General features: G+C 40.9%; 1 protein-coding gene across 1 annotated transcript in view; it reads left to right on the top strand.

The window, feature by feature from the left end:
* Positions 1-21,609, top strand: part of LOC134658324 (catenin delta-2) — a 72,880-nt gene extending 51,271 nt beyond the window's left edge. Inside the window, exons 14-20 of the mRNA XM_063513954.1 lie at positions 314-492; positions 8,991-9,132; positions 10,017-10,189; positions 12,188-12,356; positions 13,920-14,081; positions 16,968-17,092; positions 21,431-21,609. Of these exons, the coding sequence (XP_063370024.1) occupies positions 314-492; positions 8,991-9,132; positions 10,017-10,189; positions 12,188-12,356; positions 13,920-14,081; positions 16,968-17,092; positions 21,431-21,559 (1,079 nt within the window). The 3' untranslated portion in view covers positions 21,560-21,609. The remainder of the gene's footprint in view (positions 1-313; positions 493-8,990; positions 9,133-10,016; positions 10,190-12,187; positions 12,357-13,919; positions 14,082-16,967; positions 17,093-21,430) is intronic.
* The last annotated feature ends 3,892 nt before the right edge of the window (positions 21,610-25,501 follow it).

The following is a 25,501-nucleotide window of genomic DNA, read 5'->3' as shown; positions in this document are numbered from 1 at the left end:
CTTTCATTAATAAAAATAAATGGGTCAATCAACTATTTCTTGTTGTTATTCTGTCCCATCCGTGAGGAGACAACAGTAGCATAAGATTGTTAGAAGAACTACTGTACTATGTTCTACTAACATGCTCATTAGATATCCCATTATGGGAAGGTCTTATAACTACTATAAAATGCAAATTTGGTTCATTTAAATACGAATAACCTAGAATTTTAAGAGTGACTCAGGAGACCGTAACTATAGCAACTTGTGACAAGAAAAAGTTGATTAACCAAAATACGTTTTGATTAACGTTATTTTAACACCTGTCTTCCAGGTGAGAACCTAGGCTGTTTCGGCGGCAGTAAAAAGAAAAAGGAAGGTTCATCGTCGTCAAACTCCACCAGCCCGCTCGGCAAGAGCGACCCCGACCACCAGCCCCTTGGAGACACCAGCTCCAACACTCAGCTCGGGTACAGTGTACCCAAGGGCACTGAAATGCTCTGGTCACCTGAGGTAAGCCACAATACATACATACAGGGTGCCCGGTAATTAGTGGATAACCTTCTAACCACCGACAGAGCACCTTAGGCTGGTCCAGAAAATGCACTTATAGGTCTAGTAAAAGTTTCGTGGTTTTCGAGATAATCGAACTTTTCTGTCTTTTTTAATGGCTAGCTCCAATTAAAAAAGACAGAAAAGTTCGATTATCTCGAAAACCACGAAACTTTTACTAGACCTATAAGTGCATTTTCTGGTTATCCACTAATTACCGGGCACCCTGTATAATCACGTCTACAGGGTGGATTTTCTTTTTGGGTCAGTGAGGGCAGCTACCAGATCCCGTGCTGCTACGAGAAAACGGTCTAAGAAGACCTTCCCTCGATTTCAAATTAATGAAGATTGGCTTTTACAGATTTTGGAAAAAACATACAGGGTGCGAGAAAAAGGTCATTTTTGACAAACTTTTTTTTTGATGCCAATCGATCCCATTCCTATTAAGGATCAAAAGCTTGTATGGAACCAAAAAAAATTTCCGGCTAGAAAAGCCACAAATCGAGGAAAACTTTTCCCATACAATTTGTATGAAAATGAAAACTTTTATTTTTCACATGCTATTTTTGTATGCCAATCGATTCCATTCCTATCCAGTATCAATAGTTTCTTTGGGGTCAACTTACGGTAATGTACTAAAAAGCCACAAATTAAAGAAAACTTTTTCCATACATTTACTATGGAGAAAATGTGAAATTTAATTCACATTTTTCTATCTGGCCAATCAGTCCTGTTACATTTAAGGACCATAATACTGTATGAAGACATTGCTGTAGGACTGATGGGCGAGATAGAAAATTGAGAATAACATTTCACATTTTCCCCATAGTAAATGTATGGAAAAAGTTTTTATTAATTTGTGGCTTTTTAGTACATTACCGTAAGTTGACCCCTAGGAAACTATTGATACTGGATAGGAATGGAATCGATTGGCATACAAAAACAGCATGTGAAAAATAAAAGTTTTCATTTTCATACAAATTGTGTTTAAGAACATACAATCATTTTAATATACACTTTATTCTAACATTTTAACGTTTTTACAAAATAAATAACATTTCTTCTTCTATGTAAAAAATCAATAATCTCATACAGAAAGAACAAAATTATATATTTAGTCAATGTCAAGAAAACTCAATTCAAAATTAGTACGGCGATCAGCGGCCAGCACCGCATGAAGGTAGCACCATGGAGGCGCTAACATACTCCCCCCCCTCGAGGAGGTAGAGCCTCGAGGACGAAGAAAGCTTCTTCCGGTTTGGGTAGTGGACATAGACGATGAACTGCTCTTCGTATTATGCCACGTGCCGTGCTAACATCCGCCACTCTGGATACGTTGTCTTGTCCGGGGTACAACTTAACTATTCGACCCATTCTCCATTTCATTGGAGGGACGTTTGTCTCTTTAACGACAACCACGTCGTTAACTTGAAGTTGTTTTGTGTCGACCTTCCACTTAATCCGTTCCTGTAATTCGGCCAGAAACTCCTTGTGCCAGCGATTCCAAAATTGCTGCCGCATTTGCTCGATGTGCTCGTATCTGCTTAGCCGATTTGGGTTGATGTCCAACAGGTTCGGAGAAGGTAAAGACATCAATGATTGTCCGATCAGAAAATGACCTGGCGTTAATGGCTCCAGGTCGTTGGGATCTGTCGATAAATAGGTCATCGGTCGAGAATTCAAGATGGCTTCAATTTGATTGAAAAGCGTTGACAGTTCTTCAAACGTCATGTGGGTATTGCCAAGGACCCGCGCCATATGGAATTTGGCTGACTTAACTCCGGCTTCCCATATCCCTCCGAAATGTGGAGAATAAGCCGGCGAGAATACGAATTTTATACCCTCATTAGCCCCCCACGAAGCTACAGGATTATTGCTAGACTTCAGAAAGGAAGCAAGTTCGTTACTCGCACCCACAAAATTTGAACCGTTATCGCAATGAATCTCGGATGGATAACCACGACGAGATATAAACCGTCGGAGACATTGAATAAAAGCGTCAGTCGAAAGACTACTTACGAGTTCTAAATGTAAAGCCCTTGTCGAAAAACAAACGAAAAGAGCTAAGTAAGCCTTGGTTATCTTACAGCCTCGTCCTTTACGATCTGTAATCAAGAAGGGTCCCGCAAAGTCAACTCCACAAACCTTAAAGGGCAGACTTGGCGTGACTCTGGTTTCAGGTAAGTTCCCCATTATAGGATTTACGGTTTTTGCTTTCATAATCCAACACCTTTTACATTTATTAACCGTACTCCTAGCTAAACCTCTCCCACGTATAGGCCAAAATTCATTGCGTAGATTAGTTAGTATTAGCTTAACAGATCCGTGCAAAGTTCTATTATGCTCATGTTGAAAAAGCAGCTTCGTAAACGTGTGTTTAGCATCTAATAATGCGGGGTGCTTTTGCGTGTAACTGACTGAAGAATTCTGAATACGACCACCAACACGTAGTAGTCCGTCCTCATCTATAAATGGTGTAAGCTTAAGTATTCGAGACTTTAAAGGTAAAGGTTTACCTTTTTGCAGTGTGCAAAGATCATCACCGAAAGACTCTAGTTGAGATTGCTTTGTCAGATATTTTAAAGATGAATTTAATTCCTCTGTGGTTAAATAACCACAACGTTTAGACGCAGGATTTCTTAAATTGTAGATAAATCTTTGCACATATGCAAAGACCCTTTGCAAAGTCGTCAGCTTTGAATATCTTTCAAAGTCTACGACACCGTAGTTTTTATCTAAGGTATTATCGATAAGAGTAAACGTTTTCATTTCGGGTATGCAACTTGTATCGCTGATGGACTGATTCAGTTGTGGCCAGTTTGACATATGGTCATTAAGAAAAGAGGGACCCTGCCACCAAAGGTCGGCGGTACATAAATTTTGAGGGTCAACCCCCCTTGATGCCAAATCAGCAGGGTTCATCTCTCCTGGCACGTGTCTCCATGAACTATTTTGAGACAATTCGTGAATCTCACCAACCCGATTTGCTACGAACGTTTTTAAACTCCGAGGCTCCGCTTGCAGCCAACTTAGAACGACAGCTGAGTCAGTCCAGTGGAAAACTTGCTCAATATTACAGCGTAGCGATTTCTGAACCTTGACAGTCAATCGAACAGACAGTAACGCGCCTAAAAGTTCCAAACGTGGAATAGATGTCGGCCGCAAAGGAGCAACCTTTGCTTTTGCGCACAGTAAACGTGTAAGTGTGACACCCTCAACGTCTGAGGAGGTTAAATAAATGCATGCAGCATACGCATCCTGAGATGCATCTGAGAATGAGTGTAGAGTAATGTTTACGGGTTGACTACACAAAACGTATCTCGGTATATTCATTTTTGTCAACTGTTTGAGCTTGTCTACCAAATCTGTCCATTTTTTACATAAATCATCTGGAACTGGATCGTCCCAGTCCAGTTTTGACAACCACAACCTCTGAAGAATGATTTTAGGCGTAATTGTAACCGCACTTAGTAAGCCGAGAGGATCAAATATTTTTGCCGAGTTTGACAAAATAGTACGTTTTGTTACTGGTGGTTTGGATTCAATTTCCACTGAAAATTGTAAACAATCGGGTGCTGGTTGCCATTTTAAGCCCAGAACACTCGACTGGCCATCTAAATCTAAATCCTTAGGTATCATGGTACTTAGGCTGGCTTTCACAATAGTAGGAGCGTTCGTATGAAACTTACGAAGAGGTAAACAAGCTCCGTTTAATATATTGGTAACTGATTCGCATATGTTGCCAAGTTCCGCTTCAGTCTGCGCACCAGTCAGAAGATCGTCCATGTAGAAATCATGCTGTATTATTTGGGCGATAGTTTGACTGTCGCATTCCTTCGCTAACTGCAGCAAACATCGCGTGCTTAAAAAAGGCGCTGAAGCAGTTCCGTATGTAATTGTATTTAATTGTAATATACGCATCTTTCTAGTATCTGGGTCTTTCCAAAGAATCTGCTGGTATTTACGTTGGCTGGGCTCTACTAGAATCTGTCTGTACATTTTCTCTACATCCGCTGTAACTACGTATTTATGTTGCCTAAATCTTAACAAAATAGACAACAGGTCATCTTGTACTACGGGTCCTACATACTGTATGTCATTTAAGGACTTACCTGACGTAGTTTTTGCTGACGCATGAAACACGACACGTAGTTTGGTAGTTTCACTCTGCTCTCTTAAAACAGCATGATGAGGAAGAAACTGACTACCTTCTTCAGCTTTCGAGACTTCAGTCAAATGCCCAAGGTCTTCATATTCCTTAATAAAATCAGAATAACCTTTTTTAAGTGTAGGATTCCTAGACATTTTCCTTTCAATACTATAGAGTATCCTTTCGGCCATTTTGTATGAATCACCAAGGGTATCTGGCGATTCTCGAAAGGGGATACTCACGATATATCTTCCGTCACTATTACGGTGCGTAGCATCGCTAAAGAACTTTTCACAATAAGCATCATCTGAAGATACTACAGGTTTCGAACTAGGTAACTCTTCCAGTTCCCAAAATTTTGACAACTGATTTTTAATTTCTTGTGAAAAGTTACAGCGGATAGTATGAGAACTCGTAGAGTCCTTGGGCCTCCCCCCCGTAGGGCCAGCCACTATCCAACCTAGCTCGGTTTCTACTAAATATGGTTGTCTTATACCTAGCTTGATTTTTCTTTGCCCAATCAAGTCCCAGTATATATCGGAACCAAGCAAGAGATCGACTTCTGCCGGCGACTGAAACTTAGGATCAGCTAGGGTAATATTGCTAGGAATATCTACTTTTACTCCTATCTTGACTGCAGGAAGCTCCTCCGTAATCTCAGCTACAATATAGCACCTCACTTCAGCTATAAATGACGTGTGGAGTGAATGTAAATTAAGATCACAATATTCATTTATAAACAAAAAGGTATTTTATTAAGACACGAAATGGAGCGATTTACAATAATTGTACTGCAATTAATCTTTTGTTTAGCCTTTTCAGTTATAAATGAGGACTGACTACCATTGTCTAATAACGCGCGCAAAACAAACTTGTTTCCGTGAATAGCCACCTCAACTAGAGCTGTAGCCAACATAATATGACGACGATCTGCCGCTGTTAACGTGACAATCGTGTCAGTCGAGTTTGTTGCGATAGACGAATGCGAAGTCTCATCATAACTTGCGCCGCCGATAGCGTTATACATAGAGCGCGATTCGACCCTCGGATCGGCGCGCGGCAGTGCTAGTCATGCTTGAGGCTTAGATTCTTGACTTACGCTTGAAGGCGAAGGAGCTGCTGACATTTGAGGACGTGAAATATTATTGCTAGGTCCGGCAGCTGCTTCCTCTTCACATTGTTGCTGGTTAGTCATTTCTTTATGTAATATGGTGTTGTGCCTTTTTTTGCAAACCCTACACGCAGTACTGGTGTGACACTGATAAGCAGTGTGGCCGGGGCGTAAACAGTTTTTGCACAACTTCCATTGACTTACCTGTAGAAAGCGCTCATCAACCGATAAAGTATTAAATTTGGGACAATCGCTTAGCCTATGATCCTGATTACAATAATGACACTCATTTACTACCACGCTAGTCGACGATTTCGGTGACAGGCCTGACGAAACAAAGCATTTAGTTCGAGTAACGTTCTGACGTTTATCGTTTTTATTTAAATCCGTCTGAATTTGACGTTTGTCGTTCCTCGAGCTAGATACCGTTTCTAAAACGTCAGCCCTGTTACGAAGGAATTTATAAAACTCCTGTAATGACGGCGAAGTTATGTCACTACGAAACTCTTCCCATTTTCGCGCGGTACTAACGTCAAGTTTTGACGAGGCCATATAGATAACCAAGGTATCCCACTTATCGGTCTCCTCACCAAGAGACTTGAGTGCTTGTAAATGTCTTGACAAATTGTCAATTAATTTGCGTAAACCCTCATCACTTTCCTTCGACAAAGGCTCTATGCTAAACAAACCCTTTAAATGCTGGTTGATTAACAGACGCTTATTATCATATCGCTCGCGTAAAAGAGACCAAGCGATAGGATAGTTCTCAGCTGAGACGGACACAGAATTAATAACTAAGCTTGCATCGCCTTGAAGGTATGACTTGAGATAGTGAAACTTACAAACGTCATCAATGTTCTCGTTGTCATGTATTAAAGACAGGTAAAGGTCTCTAAATTCTAGCCACTTATCTGTCTTTCCATCAAAGGGAGGAAGTCTTAGCTGCGGGAGTTTCACATTCTTCGCTCCTCCGCGCTGACGGCTGCTCTGGCTGAAGAACTCGTCCCCTTGATGGTCTTTTTCCTTAAAGGCGGCAATTACCTCTTGGGCCTGAGCCATTACACAATAAAACTCATTTTCTGTGGCCTCTCGAGCATCCAGCTCATTCTGAGAATCATCCTGTAATTCAATATTAGTTTGAATTTCATCGAATCGATTAAATGCCTCCTGTATTTTAGACAACCTAAGAGTGCATTCATTTATAAGAACTTGAGTTAGATTCTTTTTATCTAACAACGGCGTGAGGAATTTTTTAAATAAAGTTACAGCTCTCCGAACTGTTCCTCTTTGTCGTTTGAGTTCTTCCATTTTGAGGGTGCGAGATTATTTTAAACTGCTAAATTATACTTGCATACGCATTAAAGCAAATTTAGGTACATAGAGGTACTTACAGTAATAATCCCGCGCTTCGTAGAATTACCCATTAATTACTTACGATAATTTAATAGCGATTGATAGTTGATGGGTACCAGCAATAGCCATCCGTGCTCTCACCGGCTTAAACTCACAACATCTGGTAATCGTTATTGGATAAATTGGGACATTCTCCGAAGAATAGTCTTCATTTCAACTCAGCGCAATCTTCATTCAAATATTGCGAATTTCATCACGTCGGGGTCACCACAATATGTTTAAGAACATACAATCATTTTAATATACACTTTATTCTAACATTTTAACGTTTTTACAAAATAAATAACATTTCTTCTTCTATGTAAAAAATCAATAATCTCATACAGAAAGAACAAAATTATATATTTAGTCAATGTCAAGAAAACTCAATTCAAAATTAGTACGGCGATCAGCGGCCAGCACCGCATGAAGGTAGCACCATGGAGGCGCTAACAAATTGTATGGGAAAAGTTTTCCTCGATTAGTGGCTTTTCTAGCCGGAAATTTTTTTTTTGGTTCCATACAAGCTTTTGATCCTTAATAGGAATGGGATCGATTGGCATCAAAAAAAAAAAGTTTGTCAAAAATGACCTTTTTCTCGCACTCTGTATGTTTTTTCCAAAATCTGTAAAAGCCAATCTTCATTAATTTGAAATCGAGGGAAGGTCTTCTTAGACCGTTTTCTCGTAGCAGCACGGGATCTGGTAGCTGCCCTCACTGACCCAAAAAGAAAATCCACCCTGTATATCCCGGAGGGGTAGGCAGAGACCACGGATTTCCACTTGCTACGATCCTGCCATACTTCTTTAGCTTCCGTTACTTTCATAACATTCCTCATACACGCTCGCCGGTTTATGGTGCTCTTGACCTGGCCTTTCTTCAGGATTTTTCCGATCTGATCAGAGAAAGTCCGCCGAGGTCTGCCCCTTCCAACTCCTTCTTCTACTTCTCCCTTATACACTCTCTTTGTCAGCCACAATACGATTATATCAATGGTTAGGTTGAGAAGGAACGTCCCTAGTCGAAAGATATAGTTTGTAGCTTTCTAATAGACCCCGAAGGCTAATCCTATTGTCTATTGTTAAGAAAAACCGCTCGTGCCACGTGCCACAACCACCTACATAAAAAATCGGTACTTCGGTTACTGAGTGCCGGCGAGTCGAACGCTACAGAACCAGTCTAAAATGTGTCATCGAGATGCGTAACAAAGGCGCGTTATCGGAGAGCGCACCTACACTGGTTTTTTGAGCGTTGGACTAGCCCGCGCTCAGGTGCCAAATAGAATACTTAGGACCCTTTTTTGCAGGTAAGTAGCACGTGCGGTTTTACTGAACAATAGACAATAGGATTAGCCTTCGGGGTCTATTAGAAAGCTACAAACTATACCATTTCGAAAGCAAATGACCTTGTACCTATAATTTAGATTTTAGATCGTCATTACAAGTCGATATGGGGTTTGGTAGTAAAAAATGCCAGTGGTTGATTTCGTTCAGTTCGTATACGAGTAGTGCGGAAGCATTTATAGATATGGATTTCTCGCAACTATTTTTATAATAAAGTAGACAATTCAAATTGACATAAGTTTTATTTTTAATTATGCCTTATTGTACGACTTTGTCCGTGTCGAATGATGTCTAGGTAAACATGCACCAGAAACAGTTATGTATCTAATTAAAGCTTTTGCAAGGCAGAGGGAATATATATCCCACATGATTTTGAACTTTGTTTCAGAATGATAGGGTTCAATTTTGCATAACTTCTGACACCCTTATGCCTTATAAGCGGTTAACCGTCTGTTGTTACTAGGTGGTGCCACTATACATGGCGCTGCTCCAAACATGTTCTAACCCGGAGACGCTAGAGGCCGCTGCGGGCGCGCTGCAGAACCTCGCCGCCTGCTACTGGCAGCCTTCCATTGACATTCGGGCGGCTGTAAGGAAAGAGAAAGGTGAGTCACTACATAGTACAAAACAAAGTCGCCTCCCGCTATCTGTCCCTATGTATGTTTAGATCTTTAAAACTACGCAACGGATCTTGATTTTATGGCACTAGTTTTTACGAAAGCGACTGCCATCTGACCTTCCAACCCAGAGGGAAAACTAGGCCTTTGGGATTAGTCCGGTTTCCTCACGATGTTTTCCTTCACCGAAAAGCAACTGGTAAAAATCAAATGATATTTCGTACATAGTGATGTGCCGCCGAGAAATTACGCACTTACCGTAATTCTCATTAGTGAAAATTACCGTAAATTACCGAGAATTTACGGTAACTTACCCATGTAGTATATTAAATTAGGATTGAATTTTGCTTACAAGTTTTGTGGTTTTAAAGTACTTAAATGTTTTTTACATTATTATTATTCTGTGTTATGTACTTATGTACGAATCGTACATAAGTACGAGCCGGGATTTGAACCCGCGGCCTCCGGATTGAAAGTCGCACGCTTTTACCGCTAGGCCACCAGCACTTTTTTCAAAGCCACCAGTGCTTTTTTTGGTGACGTTGGTTTGGTTGGCGACCAAATGTTTTGACCAAATTACCTAGCTATTGACTAAATTACAAACTTTTACCCTTTCATCATCACTACATAGTATAAAACAAAGTTGCTTCCCTGTCTGTCTGTCTGTCTGTATGCTTAGATCTTTAAAACTACGCAACGGATATTGATGCGGTTTTTTTTTAATAGATAGAGTGATTCAAGAGGAAGGTTTATATATAATTTGTTAACCCGTGCGAAGCCGGGGCGGGTCGCTAGCTCGCTAGTATCTAATATTTCTCCGTCTTTAACATGACAAAATCAGAATATTTATTTCAACCGAAAAATGTTCTCAGGTCTACCTATACTAGTAGAGCTGCTTCGAATGGAAGTGGACCGCGTGGTATGCGCGGTGGCCACAGCACTGCGGAACTTGGCCATCGACCAACGCAACAAGGAGCTCATCGGGAAATACGCCATGCGGGACCTAGTGCAGAAACTACCCAGCGGGAACCAACAACATGACCAGGTAAGGATGAAACTGTCACTGACATAAAAATGTAAGCCAAGTTGACACTTGCAGACTAAAATTATATAAAACAATTTTTAAGAAAAAAAAACCGACTTCTATGCGGCCCGGTGAAAGATTATTGTAGATGGTGCGCTATGTAGAAAAGGAAGCATTTCGTTCTCGCAGTTCTAACCTAACCTAACCCACTTTTGTTCGGTTCTGTGAGGATAGCAGTTCAAACCTAACCTAACCCACTTAACGGCGCATGCGGTGCGGTGTACGGGGGTTTGAGCGGGAGGGGTTTGGCCTCATCATACTTTATACCTACATTTTATGGTAGGTAATCATAGTGGTTTATTTAGTTTAGGTATCATAGTGGTTTTCCGGGTCAAGGTCCGGGTCTGTGTCCGAGTCCGGGTCCGAGTCCGGGTCTAGTCCAGGTCCGAGTCCGAATCCGAGTCCAGGTCCGGGTCCGGGTCCGAACCGGATCCGGGTACGAGTCCGGATCTGGATCCGAGTCCGGGTCCCAGTCCAAGTCAAAGTCGAAATTCGAAATCACCAAACATGTACTATGCGTCGTTGAAGAGTTCTGTTCTGATCATCATCAGCAGTTCCAGTTCATCAAATGCGACAGTTTTTAATGTTAATGCTTTATTTTATGATGAAAATACAGAAAATTCTATACGTGTGCCTTTAAGATTTGAGGAGTTCCCTCGATTTATCATGGATCCCATGTTCAGAACTTGAGCTTGAGATAAATATGGCTTAAAAACCTAACTTGCTTAACAAACATAACGAAAAGAAAAAATCGCCAAACGCGAGCTATGCGTCGTTAAAGAGTTTCGTTCTGGTCATCATCAGCAGTTACACTTCATCAAATGTCACGTTTCTGAATGTATATGCTTGATTTGTTGATAAAAACACAAAAATCACTATATGTATGCCTTTAAGATTTGAGGAGTTCCCTCGATTCCTCATGGATCCCGTCATCAGAACTGGGTTTTGACAAAAACGGGACCAATCTGTATGCATATACATACAATCAAAAAAAGAATTTTCAAAATCGGTCCAGTAATGACGGAGATATGGAGTAACAAACATAAAAAAAAAAAAAACACATACAACCGAATTGATAACCTCCTTCTTTGAGATTTGGAAGTCGGTTAAAAAACATACAACCGAATTGATAACCTCCTTTTTTGAGATTTGGAAGTCGGTTAACAAAGTCGCTTCCCGCTGTCTGTCCCTATGTATGCTAAGATCTTTAAAACTACGCAACGGATTTTGATGCGGTTTTTCTTAATAAATAGAGTGATTCAAAAGGAAGGTTTATGTATAATTTGTTAACCCGTGCGAAGCCGGGGTGGGTCGCTAGTTAAGTATAACATTTTCTCATTGTCATTTTTGGTTTTGCAAATTATAAAGATAAAGGCCAAATCATGCCGCGTGTTTTAATACAGCACGGCTTTGGCTTCTGGCTTAGTACAGTAAACCTTTTTTAATGCTGCTTGCACAAAAGGGCGTCCCGTACACTTTTTATGTTATTTCTACTCAGAATCACGAGCTCTGTCTATCCTAATAGGGTAATAGGAGAAAAAAGTGTCCGAAAATTTCCATACATTTTTCGATCTTTCCATTCCGCGACCGCCATACAAAGTCTATGAAAAATGGTGACGTAATGGAAATAAAAACCTTAGGATACTTCTTTTCTACTATTAGGATAAAAAAGCTCGTAATTCTGAGTAGAAATAACATAAAAAATCCCAAATTTGAAAAAAAAAAGTGTAGGGGACAAAAAAAAAACCGCCCAAATACGTCACGCACACGATATACTACGCAGAGAGCCATGATTTCGGCATGATACATGCATTACGCGATTCATAAACTAAAAACTCACAGTACCTACATTTAAACTACTTGCGCTTGAGGTCGTAGGGAGTGGCGCTCGATAGTTGTAGCACGATCGTTCGAAATTATCCAAACAAGTACAGTTTTAACCTCTAACTAATTTTACAGCAGGCCACATCAGACGACACGATCGCGGCTGTCCTGGCCACACTAAACGAAGTGATCAAAAAGAGCGGCGAGTTCAGCCGCTCGCTGTTAGAAGCCAGCGGCGTGGAGCGTCTACTCAACCTCACCAAGCAGCGCCATCGGCATACGCCCAGAGTGCTGAAGTTTGCAGGTAACTTACCACTGATTACTTGTCTTTATATAGTCAAAGATAATCGGTACACGAAAAACATGGCCCGGGCTATACCTGGCTGGAACATGGGCCGTCCTGGCCACATTAAGCGAAGTGATCAAGAAGAGCGGCGAGTTGAGCCGCTCGCTGTTAAAAGCCGGGGGCGTGGAGCGTCTACTCAACCTCACCAAGCAACGCCATCGGCATACGCCGAGAGTGCTGAAGTTTGCAGGTAACTTACCATTGATTACTTGTCTTTATATAGTCGAAGATAATCGGTACACGAAAAACATGGCCCGGGCTATACCTGGCTGGAACATAGACCGTCCTGGCCACACTAAACGAAGTGATCAAAAAAAGAGTGGCGAGTTCAGCCGCTCGCTGTTAGAAGCCGGCGGCGTGGAGCGTCTACTCAACCTCACCAAGCAACGCCATCGGCATACGCCCAGAGTGCTGAAGTTTGCAGGTAACTTACCACTGATTACTTGTCTTTATATAGTCAAAGATAATCGGTACACGAAAAACATGGCCCGGGCTATACCTGGCTGGATCATGGGCCGTCCTGGCCACATTAAACTAAGTGATCAAGAAGAGTTTAGCCGCTCGCTGTTAGAAGCCGGGGGCGTGGAGCGTCTACTCAACCTCACCATGCAGCGCCATCGGCATACACCCAGAGTGCTGAAGTTTGCAGGTAACTTACCACTGATTACTTTATTTATGACCAAAGATAACTTGGCCCGGGCTATACCTGGCTGGAACATGGACCGTCCTGGCCACATTAAGCGAAGTGATCAAAAAGAGCGTCGAGTTCAGCCGCTCGCTGTTAGAAGCCGGTGGCGTGGAGTCTACTCAACCTCACCAAGCAGCGCCATCGGCATACGCCCAGAGTGCTGAAGTTTGCAGGTAACTTACCACTTTATTTGTGGCCTAAGATAATGCCCATGAAAACCACGGCCTAGGCCACACTGGGCTGGAACACGGACCGTCCATGGTTAGTACGCTGGGCGATCATTTGCAAGTCGGTTTTTTTGGCGCGCAATTTCACCACGATGACAATTGACTCCTGACATACAATTTTCTGTCTATTTTTTGGTCGATATTATTTACTTGTTGGACTAGCAATGTACAACGAATTGTCGCTATCATTCTGTGTCACCATGGTGAAACAGCTTAACAGGGTGGTGGCTGGTTCACGGTTTAAAGGCCGTATCTCGGGTTTTTTGCGGATCAAAACAGACTACGTTCTCCCTCGTTCATTTAAGATAAAGATAAGATAAGATAAAAGATTTTTATTCGTGACGATCACAAAACATGTACGGACATGTACAGCAAGAAAAAAAGAAATCAATAAGTGTGCATCACGAAATGGACCCAACTCAGCATAATGCTAGCTATAAAGCCAGCGCTGGTCTTCCGTAGTGCCCATTGGGTGATGCCACGACAGATAACACATAAAGATTTAGCGGGTACAAAGAATGCACCAATGTTAATCCTAGGTTAGCCTTTCTTAAATTTAGTTTCCGCGGCCGCTATATGTAGCTCTAAACGTTGTGTATTGTACAGGGCAAGTGCTGCAGACTATGTGGTCGCACGCGGAGCTGCGCGAGGTGTACCGCAAGCACGGGTGGCGCGAGGCAGACTTCCTCACGCCCGCGCGCGCCGCGCAGCCGCGCACCGCCTCTAACGCCACCGCCTCCGGTACGTGTACCCACCTCCACAACAAGGGTTAAACCTAGGGTTGCCAACTATTTTTTGGTGGAATATAGTATTTTCCAGAATAAGGCATCAAAAATATAGTACATTTCAAAAAAATATAGTACTTTTAGATAAAATACTAAACATAAGTGTAATATACGTTTAATCGGAAATATAGTATTTTAGCGTACTATATATTTTTCCAAAAGTATATAGTACAGAGAGCCAGAATATAGTACAATACTATATAATATAGTACGGTTGGCAACCCTAGTTAAACCATAGACTAGGAATCCTCTCGACGGAGTTTAGAGCAATTATTTCATGAAACCGATGCTGCCAAAAATACTGGGGTGCGGGGGGACGAGGTGAGCGAATCCCGTGCCGTGATTCTGACACTTTGACTCGAAGATGGAGTAAAACTACCGTATATAGTGGCAGAGGGGGTAGCGTTACTATGCTCAGTCTAGCTAGCTAGAGGATGTCTTGTCTGTGGGTTAAACCATAGAGAAAAAAATACATAGAGTGCTCACTCCATACATCAGTTTTCGTACCAAAAAGACTATTAGCATCTAGCATCGAGTAGCGGAACTATCAGTACTGCTACTTGACAATAGATGTAGCACCGACCGGAAAGTCTTATCTCAACAGCATAACACACTGAAATTAATAGTCTGAACTGATGTATGGAGTGAGCACTCTTGTCTTTATTTCTCTATGGTTAAACCAACCCGCCATATTTAGACAAAGTGCCACTTGTACCCACCCACTAACCCGGGGTTAACACAGTCACTGCCAGACAAAAAACGACGCACTACCCCAGAAACCGGTCGTCTATAGCTGCGTATAAAACAACCCGCCCAGCGGGTCGTCCGGCATCTGAGCAAAGTTCACGAGCGCCCACCAGGTGGGTTCTTGGCAGTGAATGTGTAACCGGTTAAACCGTTAACCCATTATCCAATGGGGTTGGCAACTGTCAAATATTTGCATAGATGGCGCCACCATAGCTTGCCCCTTTTTCTATGAGATTTGGCTTAAAGGGCTGGCATCCGCGCATTAAAAAAAAAAAAAATTGACACAATTCTAAGGATTGACGGAGCAAACTATGATGGCGCCATCTGCTAAATACTTCGACCGGCCAACCTCATTGTACTGGTAACCATGGTTACTCCAGGTTTAACCGGTTAGCCCCGGGTTAGTGAATGGTGCAAGTGGCCCTAACTACAGCCGGGCTAGCACATGATTGGCGCGACAGTATCTCGCGGCGAGATAGACTACCCGTCCCTCTTTTATTAACATAGAAAAAGGCGAAATACTGTCGCGCCAATCATGTGCTAGGGGTGCTGAAAGAGGTGAAACGATGTTTTCAAAAAATCTATATCAGCCAAAAATGCAAAATTAATTCTGCAATGCCTGGATTCTTTTTTGTGTCGTGGAATTTGAGAGATTGGTGAGCTTTGCTATCGAGTATTTTGTATGACAGTTTTGTTTTTATGTAACAAATACTAAAATAAAATGACAATCGATTGCCTGGTCTACAACCCAATCTGTCTAGTTTTGTACTAAAAAGGCAGTTGAATTGGGCAGATTGAAAAGTAGATTGGCCAATCAAACTGTAACTTATAGTATCTAGAAAGGAAAGCGAAAAGTATACGATATAAGAATAGCCACAAAACGGGTAAGCACTTGCTAAGTCACAGAACCGCAAATGGGGTTGAAAATCATGCTTACACAAAAATCATGCTTAGCATTAGCTAACAAATAACAACGATTGTGTCTTGTATATATTAGCATTTGTATGTATTTGTACAGTGTATATTCTTATGGATGCTTAACTGCCTTGTGTATATTGTCTCTCATCTTCGTCTGTCAATTTCATGACGCATACACAACTATTACTTGTCTCCCTTTAATGATCACTACATAGTATAAAACAAAGTCGCTTCCCGCTGTCTGTCTGTCTGTCTGTATGTATGCTTAGATCTTTAAAACTACGCAACGGATTTTGATGCGGATTTTTAATAGAGTGATTCAAGAGGAAGGTTTATGTATAATTTGTTAACTCGTGCGAAGCCGGGGCGGGGCGCTAGTTGTTAATAAAAATGATTCAAATTTTAAATTGTGACCAGTGAGAATGACAAAAAAAAACGTTTTGTCCGAATAAACTAACGTAATGTGCAATTATAAGTATTCGAGAAAACATAGATGTCTTAGATATTTTTGTAAATTGAAGACTTGTTTTTAGAGCTTTTGTTTCTAAAATGGAGACTTAACAATCACTGACAGACGGCGACGTCAGAACTTTACAATTTGTCCGACCAGCGGCGATGATATGATATTACGGGTAGTGCGGGTAGTATGCTACGTGTAGATTCCGTGTAAAACACTGGCTTTGGGTAAAGTCACTGGACTTTACCCATACTTTTTAGGGTTCCGTACCCAAAGGGTAAAAACGGGACCCTATTACTAAGACTACGCTGTCCGTCCGTCCGTCCGTCCGTCCGTCCGTCTGTCACCAGGCTGTATCCCACGAACCGTGATAGCTAGACAGTTGAAATTTTCACAGATGATGTATTTCTGTTGCCGCTATAACAACAAATACTAAAAACAGAATAAAATAAAGATTTAAGTGGGGCTCCCATACAAAAAACGTGATTTTTGACCGAAGTTAAGCAACGTCGGGCGGGGTCAGTACTTGGATGGGTGACCGTTTTTTTGCTCGTTTTGCTCTATTTTTTGTTGATGGTGCGGAACCCTCCATGCGCGAGTCCGACTCGCACTTGACCGGTTTTTTAAAGAGAAACCACTTGTTCACAAAATATTCACTGATCGTCGCTGGTTAGACATGTTTCTAAAGCGCTCTCACACTACTTATAATCCACCATTTCCCCTCCGCTCACTCGCTAACCTCTATAGGTGGCGGCACGCCGGTGGGCGGCGCGCCGCACTCGCCCAGCAACGCCAACAGCACGCTCAGCCGGCCCATGGCCAGCACCGGCGGCACGCGGTACGAGGATCGCACCATACGGAGGCACAGAGAGGTAACACAGTCACGGCTCATTTAGACGGCGCGCGAACTCGTATATAGTAATGGGTAGGACATCAATTTAAAATGAGTTTGTATGAGGTGTTACAATGTCTTACTTCAAATGAGGTGAGGTACTAGCATATTTTCAGCATCGACTATTCCATTAATTCCAACAGCGACAATTTTTTTTATGTATATACATATTTATGTATTCATCACTTCCTTTATAAATAAATAAATAGTAATATTTAATTGGAGTGCAATTCTGGAGGTTAAGAATATAACTTTTGGGAGACTCGCGAGTGAATTTGAACGGATAAGAGTTTTTTGAAATTTGAAGTGTGTGAATGATTTGTGTGATGGTGGCAAGAGGTGTTTGTGATGCGCGCGAGTAAATGAGTAAAATGAATAGAGGAGTGAAGTAAGACATTTTTGCGGTACGAAGTACTGCGACAAATTAACAAAATGAGTGGTACAAATGAGGTGCCTCACGAGTGAGCGACTCAACACTACTCGTATACGATTTTAGTTATAGTTTGTTGCTTTCTAATAGAGCCCGAAGGCTAATCCTATTGTCTATTGTTAAGTAAAACCGCTCGTGCCACGTGCCACAACCACCTGCATAAAAAATCGGTACTTCGGTTACTGAGTGCCGGCGAGTCGAACGCTACAGAACCAGTCTAAAATGTGTCATCGAGATGCGTAACAAAGGCGCGTTATCGGAGAGCGCACCTACACTGGTTTTTTGAGCGTTGGACTAGCCCGCGCTCAGGTGCCAAATAGAATAATTAGGACCCTTTTTTGCAGGTAAGTAGCACGTGCGGTTTTACTGAACAATAGACAATAGGATAAGCCTTCGGGCTCTACTAGAAAGCTACAAACTATACATTGCGGACCAGTGAGGTTACATCAATTCAGCCGACCGATCAAATGACGCAATGTAATTAAACTCGCATGCGAGTTCTCGCACCGTCTAACTGAGTCCTCACTCACCACCGGGACGTTAAGAGCCCATCAACGTGCACACTAGCGCCACTGCTAAATAATCGTGATTATTTAAATTTAACGAAATATATTTAACTAAGTTTTTGGCAAAAATTTAATTTTTGGTACACGCTTTTATCGCTGCCTGTACTTTTCTTACGACAGACAACTAATACTCATCGAGACAATTCTAAAAACCCCTAACACAATTAGGTTGCGTTGTTTCATCACAGAGTTCCTGTGGCCACCTCCTGTCTCCATCATCAGATCAGCTCGATGGTACCATAATATTGCATTGTCACCCGACTTACATGTGTATGCAAAATTTCAGCTCAATCGGAAACCGGGAAGTGGGTCAAATTTAACTTGCAAGATTCCATTACATAGTTACGAGGGGCGTTCAAAATATTCTCGGTATTGATATCTTACAACCTCTTCTAAAATTTCTTTCGTTACTGGCCGCTAAGGTTTATTCATTGACATTAAAAAAAAGTATAATTCGAACCGAGATGTTCTTTTGTTTTTCTGCAATTGCTGAACAAACATGAACATCATGTGGGAATTGACAATGTTAACTAAATTAGAACATCGATGCGTGATAAAATTCTTGACAAAACAGGGTAAAAATCAAAAAACCATAAAAGAGGAAATGGATTGTGTTTACCGTGAGTCTGCTCCTTCTTTATCTACCATTCAAAAGTGGTCAAGCGAGTTTAAACGTGGAAGGGAGAGTGTTGAAGACGACCCTAGACCTGGCCGGCCTGTAGTAGCTACTTCACAAGAAAATATTGATAAAGTGGAAAAACTTATATTGGAAGATGGTCGAGTGAAGGTAAAATCTATAGCACAAGTAACCAATCTCTCTATTGGTACCGTACATGATATTATCCATGACCATCTTAATATGTCAAAAGTAAGTGCAAGATGGGTTCCGCGAATGCTGACTCGGCTTCAAAAAGACATGCGTGTAGCTTGTTGTTCCGATTTTATTGACCTGTGCGGTGAAAATCCTGATGAGGTGCTGCAAAGAATAGTTACTGGAGATGAAACCTGGGTGCATCATTATGACCCAGAGAGTAAACAAGAGTCCATGCAGTGGCACATTAAGGGTTCAGCTCATCCCAAGAAGTTCAAGGTCATCCCTTCAGCTGGCAAGGTCATGGCCACGATATTTTGGGATTGTGAAGGAGTATTACTGATTGATTATAAAGAAAAAGGTGTAAATATCACAGGACAGTACTACGCTAACATTCTACGTCAATTAAAGGATGCAATCAAAGAAAAGAGGCGAGGAAAGTTAACCAAAGGTGTTATGCTTCTGCATGACAACGCCCCCGTCCATACTACTCATATTGCCAAGGCAGCTATTGTTGAATGTGGGTTTGAAACTGTTACTCACCCACCGTATAGTCCGGACTTAGCCCCCAGCGACTTCTTTTTGTTCCCCAATCTTAAAAAAGATCTGCGTGGAAATAAATTTTCCGATGATGAAGCATTGAAGGCGGCAGTGGAGGAGCATTTTTACACCAAAGATAAAAAATATTTTTATGCAGGATTAAAAAAAATAATTGATCGATCTTTTAAGTGTATGAACATAGGGGGGGAGTATATTGAAAAATAAAAATATCAAACTTTTCGTACTTGTTTGTTTTAATTCTCATACCGAGAATATTTTGAACACCCCTCGTACATACAGGTCGACCTAATAAAAGCTTGTTAAAAAGGAGGCCGCTACGTACTGCACCTTGTATTAAAATACCTTTTGAATACATGAAACTAGTTTCTATACGCATGTTGCTGGATTCGTCAAATCTATACGTCCAAAGTTAAAACGGCCGTTTTTGTTCTGAGTTTATAGAATGACGAATCCAGCAACATAGAAACTAGTTAAATATATTTCGTTTTTAAATAATCACGATTATTTAGCAGTGGCGCTAGTGTGCACGTTGATGGGCTCTTAACCCTTGGGATTCCCTTATGGATCCCACTGGCCCGGAAAAAGCGCAGTGGGTATGTCCAACTACCAAGGACTAAACCCCCTGGGGTGTTCCGCTTTGTAGGCGGGGTTTCTCGTCAGCGTTTCTCTTGCGAGCCCATCATTTGGTGACGTTAACCCTTTATCAACCTATATCAATATCAACCGTGCATTCCGACAAGGTTCACAATATCGCGCCGTGCGCGATAGGCGTGGCGTTCAAAGGGATAAACATTTCTATCGGCCAACCCAGAGGGCCTACCGCGAAATCGAAATTTCGTTATCTGCCTCTCTGTAGCTTGAATAAGCGAGAGAGATGGCATGTAGACGAATGAACGATACAAATGGTTCGCGGTAGGTCCTCAGGGCTAAAGCTGGGGGACTTTTTCTTTGACATCTATGAAGAAATGGTGGCTATTGCCCGAAAAATTTGGCAAGCCGGTGGGAATCGAGTTCTAGGACTGTTGTTTCCAGCCGCTTAGAAGTAAATTTTATGATCTGTCATTGAATTGCATTGTAACAATATGTACATATATTGAACTGAAGAGAAGTAATTTTTTTCTAAGCGGCGAGTAACAGCTGCGCACGCTTTGTTTTATATGCAAAATGGGTTGTGGTTTTGTTGTGAAATATATTAGCGCACTTGTGGAATTTGTAAGATTTGCTGAAACATGTCATGCGTTAACTACATTTGTCATTTTCGATATTACATTATTAATCTGCATTGACGACGCTCTACTAAACAATCATAGTCACAAACTCATTAAAAGTGTAGGTACTTACATATATTCTGCGATTCATTATATTCAATTTGTAATTCGTATCACCATGTTCGCAGAACATTATGGGAGAAATTAATAATTGATTATTTATCTGGAAGCTAACAAAATATTCGAAATATATGTAGGTATCAGTTCAAAAAAAGCCATTTAAAAAAATAAACACACTGACTTTGATGTAATTATGTTCGGCGTTATTACTTTTGTATTTTATTTTATGTTCATGACATGAATAATAAATATACTAAACCAGGCGTGGCTCACTCCGCGATTTCGTCGCTTTGCTACAGGTAGCTAAAAGTACATCCGTTCGACCCCAATTTTGGGGAAGCCATAAGCGGCGCGTGGCGCTGTCGCCACCTAGCGGCCATATCTGTGCTGATCGTAACAGACGCGTTTTGTTAGAGAGTGAGTCTTCTGTACCTAGTACTATTATTTATTCTGTGACTAAACTTAAAGTGAGTTGCCCTATAATTTCGGCCTTCAGCCACGTTGTCTAATAATTACAAAATATGGGGCATTATCTATTGTCGATGGCACTTACGCCGCACGGCGTCGCGCGGCCTAAGCGTAATGGCGTAAGCGTCAGTACTAACCGAACCATTACTTCCAGAACGATGACGCCCCAACGATGGACGTGAATAACTACCAAGACGGTCTCGGCATGGGTAACCCCAACGGCCGGCCCATGAACCTCCAAGGCGTGCAAGCTTCCATGCCCATGCCGCCCAGCAGTCGCTAGTGCGCTCAACACAGATCGTGGGGGTAACTTGCGTGTCACACTATAATCAACCTTAAGAGCCAACAGGAGTGGTCATTTCTCCATACAAACGTACTCGACTGTTTCCTCCGTGGGTTTTGAAGCTAGAGCAATGATTTTTTCAACACAGATTAATATTGTCAATATCTGTGTCGGACCGTTTTGCTTTTTTTGATATTTTTGTTTTTTAAGGCGCCCTTCAAAAATGGCCAAAATGGCCTAATTGACTATGCCGCAATGAGAGGCGTGCTATTCAAAACTGACATCAATTAGTCAAAAAAGCAAAACGGTCCGACACAGATAATGTCATAATCATTTAGATTTCCAAATTTGGTTACGATTGGTTAAGTTTTGGAGGAGGAAACAGTCGAGTACGAAACCTCGATTTTTGATATTTTTACGCAGGATTTTTCGCCTTGTCCTTATCGCACTAGTTTTAGGAGCCACTTCCATTAGCGAGACGGGTATATTTACCTAAAATATTTAAATCTTAGCTCCTGTTGGCTCTTAATGTAGGGTGGTAAAGTTTAGTGTGGCGGTTAGTGCAATGGGGAGTCGAGCATTTGCGGTATTTGGGAGTTATAGATACTTTAATTGGTCACCCCAATGGTCTTCGAACGTCCAAGCCGTGCATGCAGGGGGCTACCGCGAAACCGAAATTCTCTAATTGCCGTGATCTTTCTCTTTTACTCTACTCTACTAATTAGAAAGACAGAGAGAGGTGCCCGCAATTTGCGAATTTCGATTTTCGCGGTCATAGCCCAGGCGTTGAATCACAAATCTTTATGTTATTTGTTGTTTTAGAGGATACCTCCTATCCTTATAAATAAATACAGATACACCTTAAGAACGAAGACAAAATATTGATAATCATTTTAGAATTATACTTGATCAAGCAAATCTTGTCAGTAGTAAAAGGCGGCAAACTTAAAAATCGCGGGTTGCTAGCAACACTACGTTTGAATTGTTCGAAAATCGCGCGTCATTTATATCTTATCTGTGGAACTGTTTTGTTTACATTTCATCGTTGTTCGATGTACATTGCTGCTTTTTGTTCGTTTCCTAGGGATACCATACTTTAGGTTGCTTTACATTGCTACTGACATATCCTGCTTGACAGACTATAGTTTGAATTAACTCCTCGAATCCCAGCACCTCTCAAATCCATACAAATCCGGCTCATATTTGAGCCACTGGGATATGAGAGGTACTCAACTGTACTATACTTCTATGGTCGACTCCCCTTTGCACAAGTTACAATTTCTGTTCTCGCCAATATCTAACAGTATTGAAACTTAAACGATAAGTATAAATGTAGTGCCATTTTATAAAAATACATAACTTTGTTGCAGCGGTTTGTTCAAGTTATTCTCACGATCTTACCGAATTGTAATTTATATTACATATGAAAGTATCTTGCACAAGCATTTATTATAAATGCATTAAATATATGTAGTGTTTCGCCTCTAAATATGACCATTTTGCTTTTTTTTTAAACACCGAACGTGCAATGACGCGTGTTTTTACGATTATTCAATAAAATGAACCAACCTACCGATAATCGATTGTACCAACCTACGTTATCGGAAACAAAATTCATTTTATTGATCTACGTGAAATCATTTAAATCATGGAACTGTCAGAAAATATGAATATATGTAAATTACGTTTTAAAAGTAGCTTAAAGACAAACAGGTAGTATTAGGCACTGTTTTATTTGCGATAACAACTTAAAATAATAATGCCTAGAAATAAATAATGGCAACCGTAGTGAAGTAATTTTTACTATGAATGACCAGGGGCCTATTACATAACATTTTACAACTGATAATACAAGCGGACGCCTCTTCATCCCTTTTATTAGAAAGAGACTTCCACTTGTATTATGAGTTGTAAAATGTTATGCAATAGGCCCCAGGTTTTCATACATTGTACGGTCATCAGATATATAGGAACGGCCAAGGTGTTCAAAGATATTTCTTCTTGATAATAGAGGTGCTTTGTTCCGATATTTGGGAACAGCTTGGCCGCTCCGATATATCTGATGGCAAACGTATCTCGCTCGGAATGTGATGGAGTCTTACATATTCATAGACTAGGAATCCTCTAGACGGAGTTTAGAGCAATTATTTCATGAAACCGATGCTGCCAAAAATACTGGGGTGCGGGGGACGAGGTGAGCGAGTCCCGTGCCGTGATTGGTCCGTTCAAAGACACGGACGTCACACAAAGACACTGACTCGAAAATGGAGTAAAACTCGTATATTTGTGGCAGAGGGGGTAGCGCTACTATGCTCAGTCTGGAGGATGTCTTGTCTGTGCATAGACTTCACGATTTAACAGGACGCTATGGGACTAAGTTTCTAGGTGTTATTATTCCAAGCATTAAACCACGATGGCCTAAGTAAGATAGTGCCGTTTTTTATGAGATCATGTCAATTCCTCATGTATATAGTCGTGCCATTGGATGTTGTGTAACCTCAGGGTTTTCAGGTAGCTGTTGTTTTTTCTATTGGGGCCGTGTACGGACTAGAGATAAGTCCTTTCAAACGTTAGGTAAGATTTATTTTAAAGGCGTATATTAATATATAAATACTTGTTTAATATTGGAATATGAATTGCTATTTCTACTTTGTGTTTTTCTTGGATATAATTTTTTTTTTGAGTATGACTTTTATTTTAGAAAGAAAACGTGGTAGCTGTAAGGGTAAAATACCTCGTTTATGCAGTTACAAAACATTAAATATTAGACTAAATTGTAATCCACATTTCAATATTAAACGCATATTATAAACTCCTTATATAAATTTAATATAAACGTATTATGAAAATTATACAACATTCAATTATTACCATAGGCAAATAAATACTAAGAAGCGGAAAGAACTGCAAAAGATGTACGATGTAGTACAGCGCCCTCTACTGTCAAATTTGCGACAGCTACTTTACGTATTTTAGTATTCTTTTGTCTATGTTTTACTAAAAAATATTGATATCCAAAATCGGTCATGTCCACCTTAGTCCTTACAACACCGAATAGTGACTATTTAATAGGTTTTTTGTAATATTTTGTATCCATTCCACAACCTAAGAATAATTGTAATATAGGTGTCTAATGTCCTATGATATACTTAAGGATTATCCGTCTTAACGTAGCGATATAGGCGTACGATGTCATGTAAGCTTCGAAATAAAATGGTACCCTGTTTTTAGCCGAAGAAATGTAAAAAGACTTAACTGTTATAGAAAAACTTTACATACTTTGAGCATCGGCAGTTTTAAACCACAGAACATTATTAAAGAGGTTAGAATGACTATCGCGCGCAGTTAGTATCGGAACCGGTGTCGCCGCTCGTTCCTCTACATTTACCTACTAACACTCGCGCAACGGTAGTAAAAACTAGCTAGCGCCTTGTGTGCGTGGTGAAAGGATACGCCTCCTTTAGACAGATTTGATGTCTGGCTTCCTAATCTGAAGGTTATTGTGGCGCAAAAGGCATGTTTACTTCGTTTTTCGGTCAGCGCGGGCGTTTGCTCAAAACCGGCGGCGACACGTACCCTGCTCGCATCGCCATTCTAACTTGTTCTGTGTTTTAAACCTAATTAAAGGTATTTCAAATGCAAATCGCAAATGTAAAGTCAAAAATGTTAACAGTTGAGTCACTACAAAATGTATTGCATTATATCAGAGCCATGTAGTGAAGCTAATCAGATGCCACTACTTGCGACATAAACAACTACTGGTTAACATATTTGCCTAAATAAAGTTTTTCTATAACATTGTTATGTTGTGGTAAGTTTATTTCAAATTATGTATACGAATTCGCAGCGGACATTCCGATTCTCTTATTACTCTATAAGATTTATCACGGATTAAAAAAACCGGGTAGAGTACCTACAGAATCGGAATGCTACCAGCAACCA

This window comes from Cydia amplana, chromosome 22 (genome assembly GCF_948474715.1).
Source record: "Cydia amplana chromosome 22, ilCydAmpl1.1, whole genome shotgun sequence".
NCBI classification, from domain to species: Eukaryota; Metazoa; Arthropoda; class Insecta; order Lepidoptera; family Tortricidae; genus Cydia; species Cydia amplana.
Note: the sequence above shows the minus strand (reverse complement) of the source record. Positions and strands in the feature narration are given on the sequence as shown.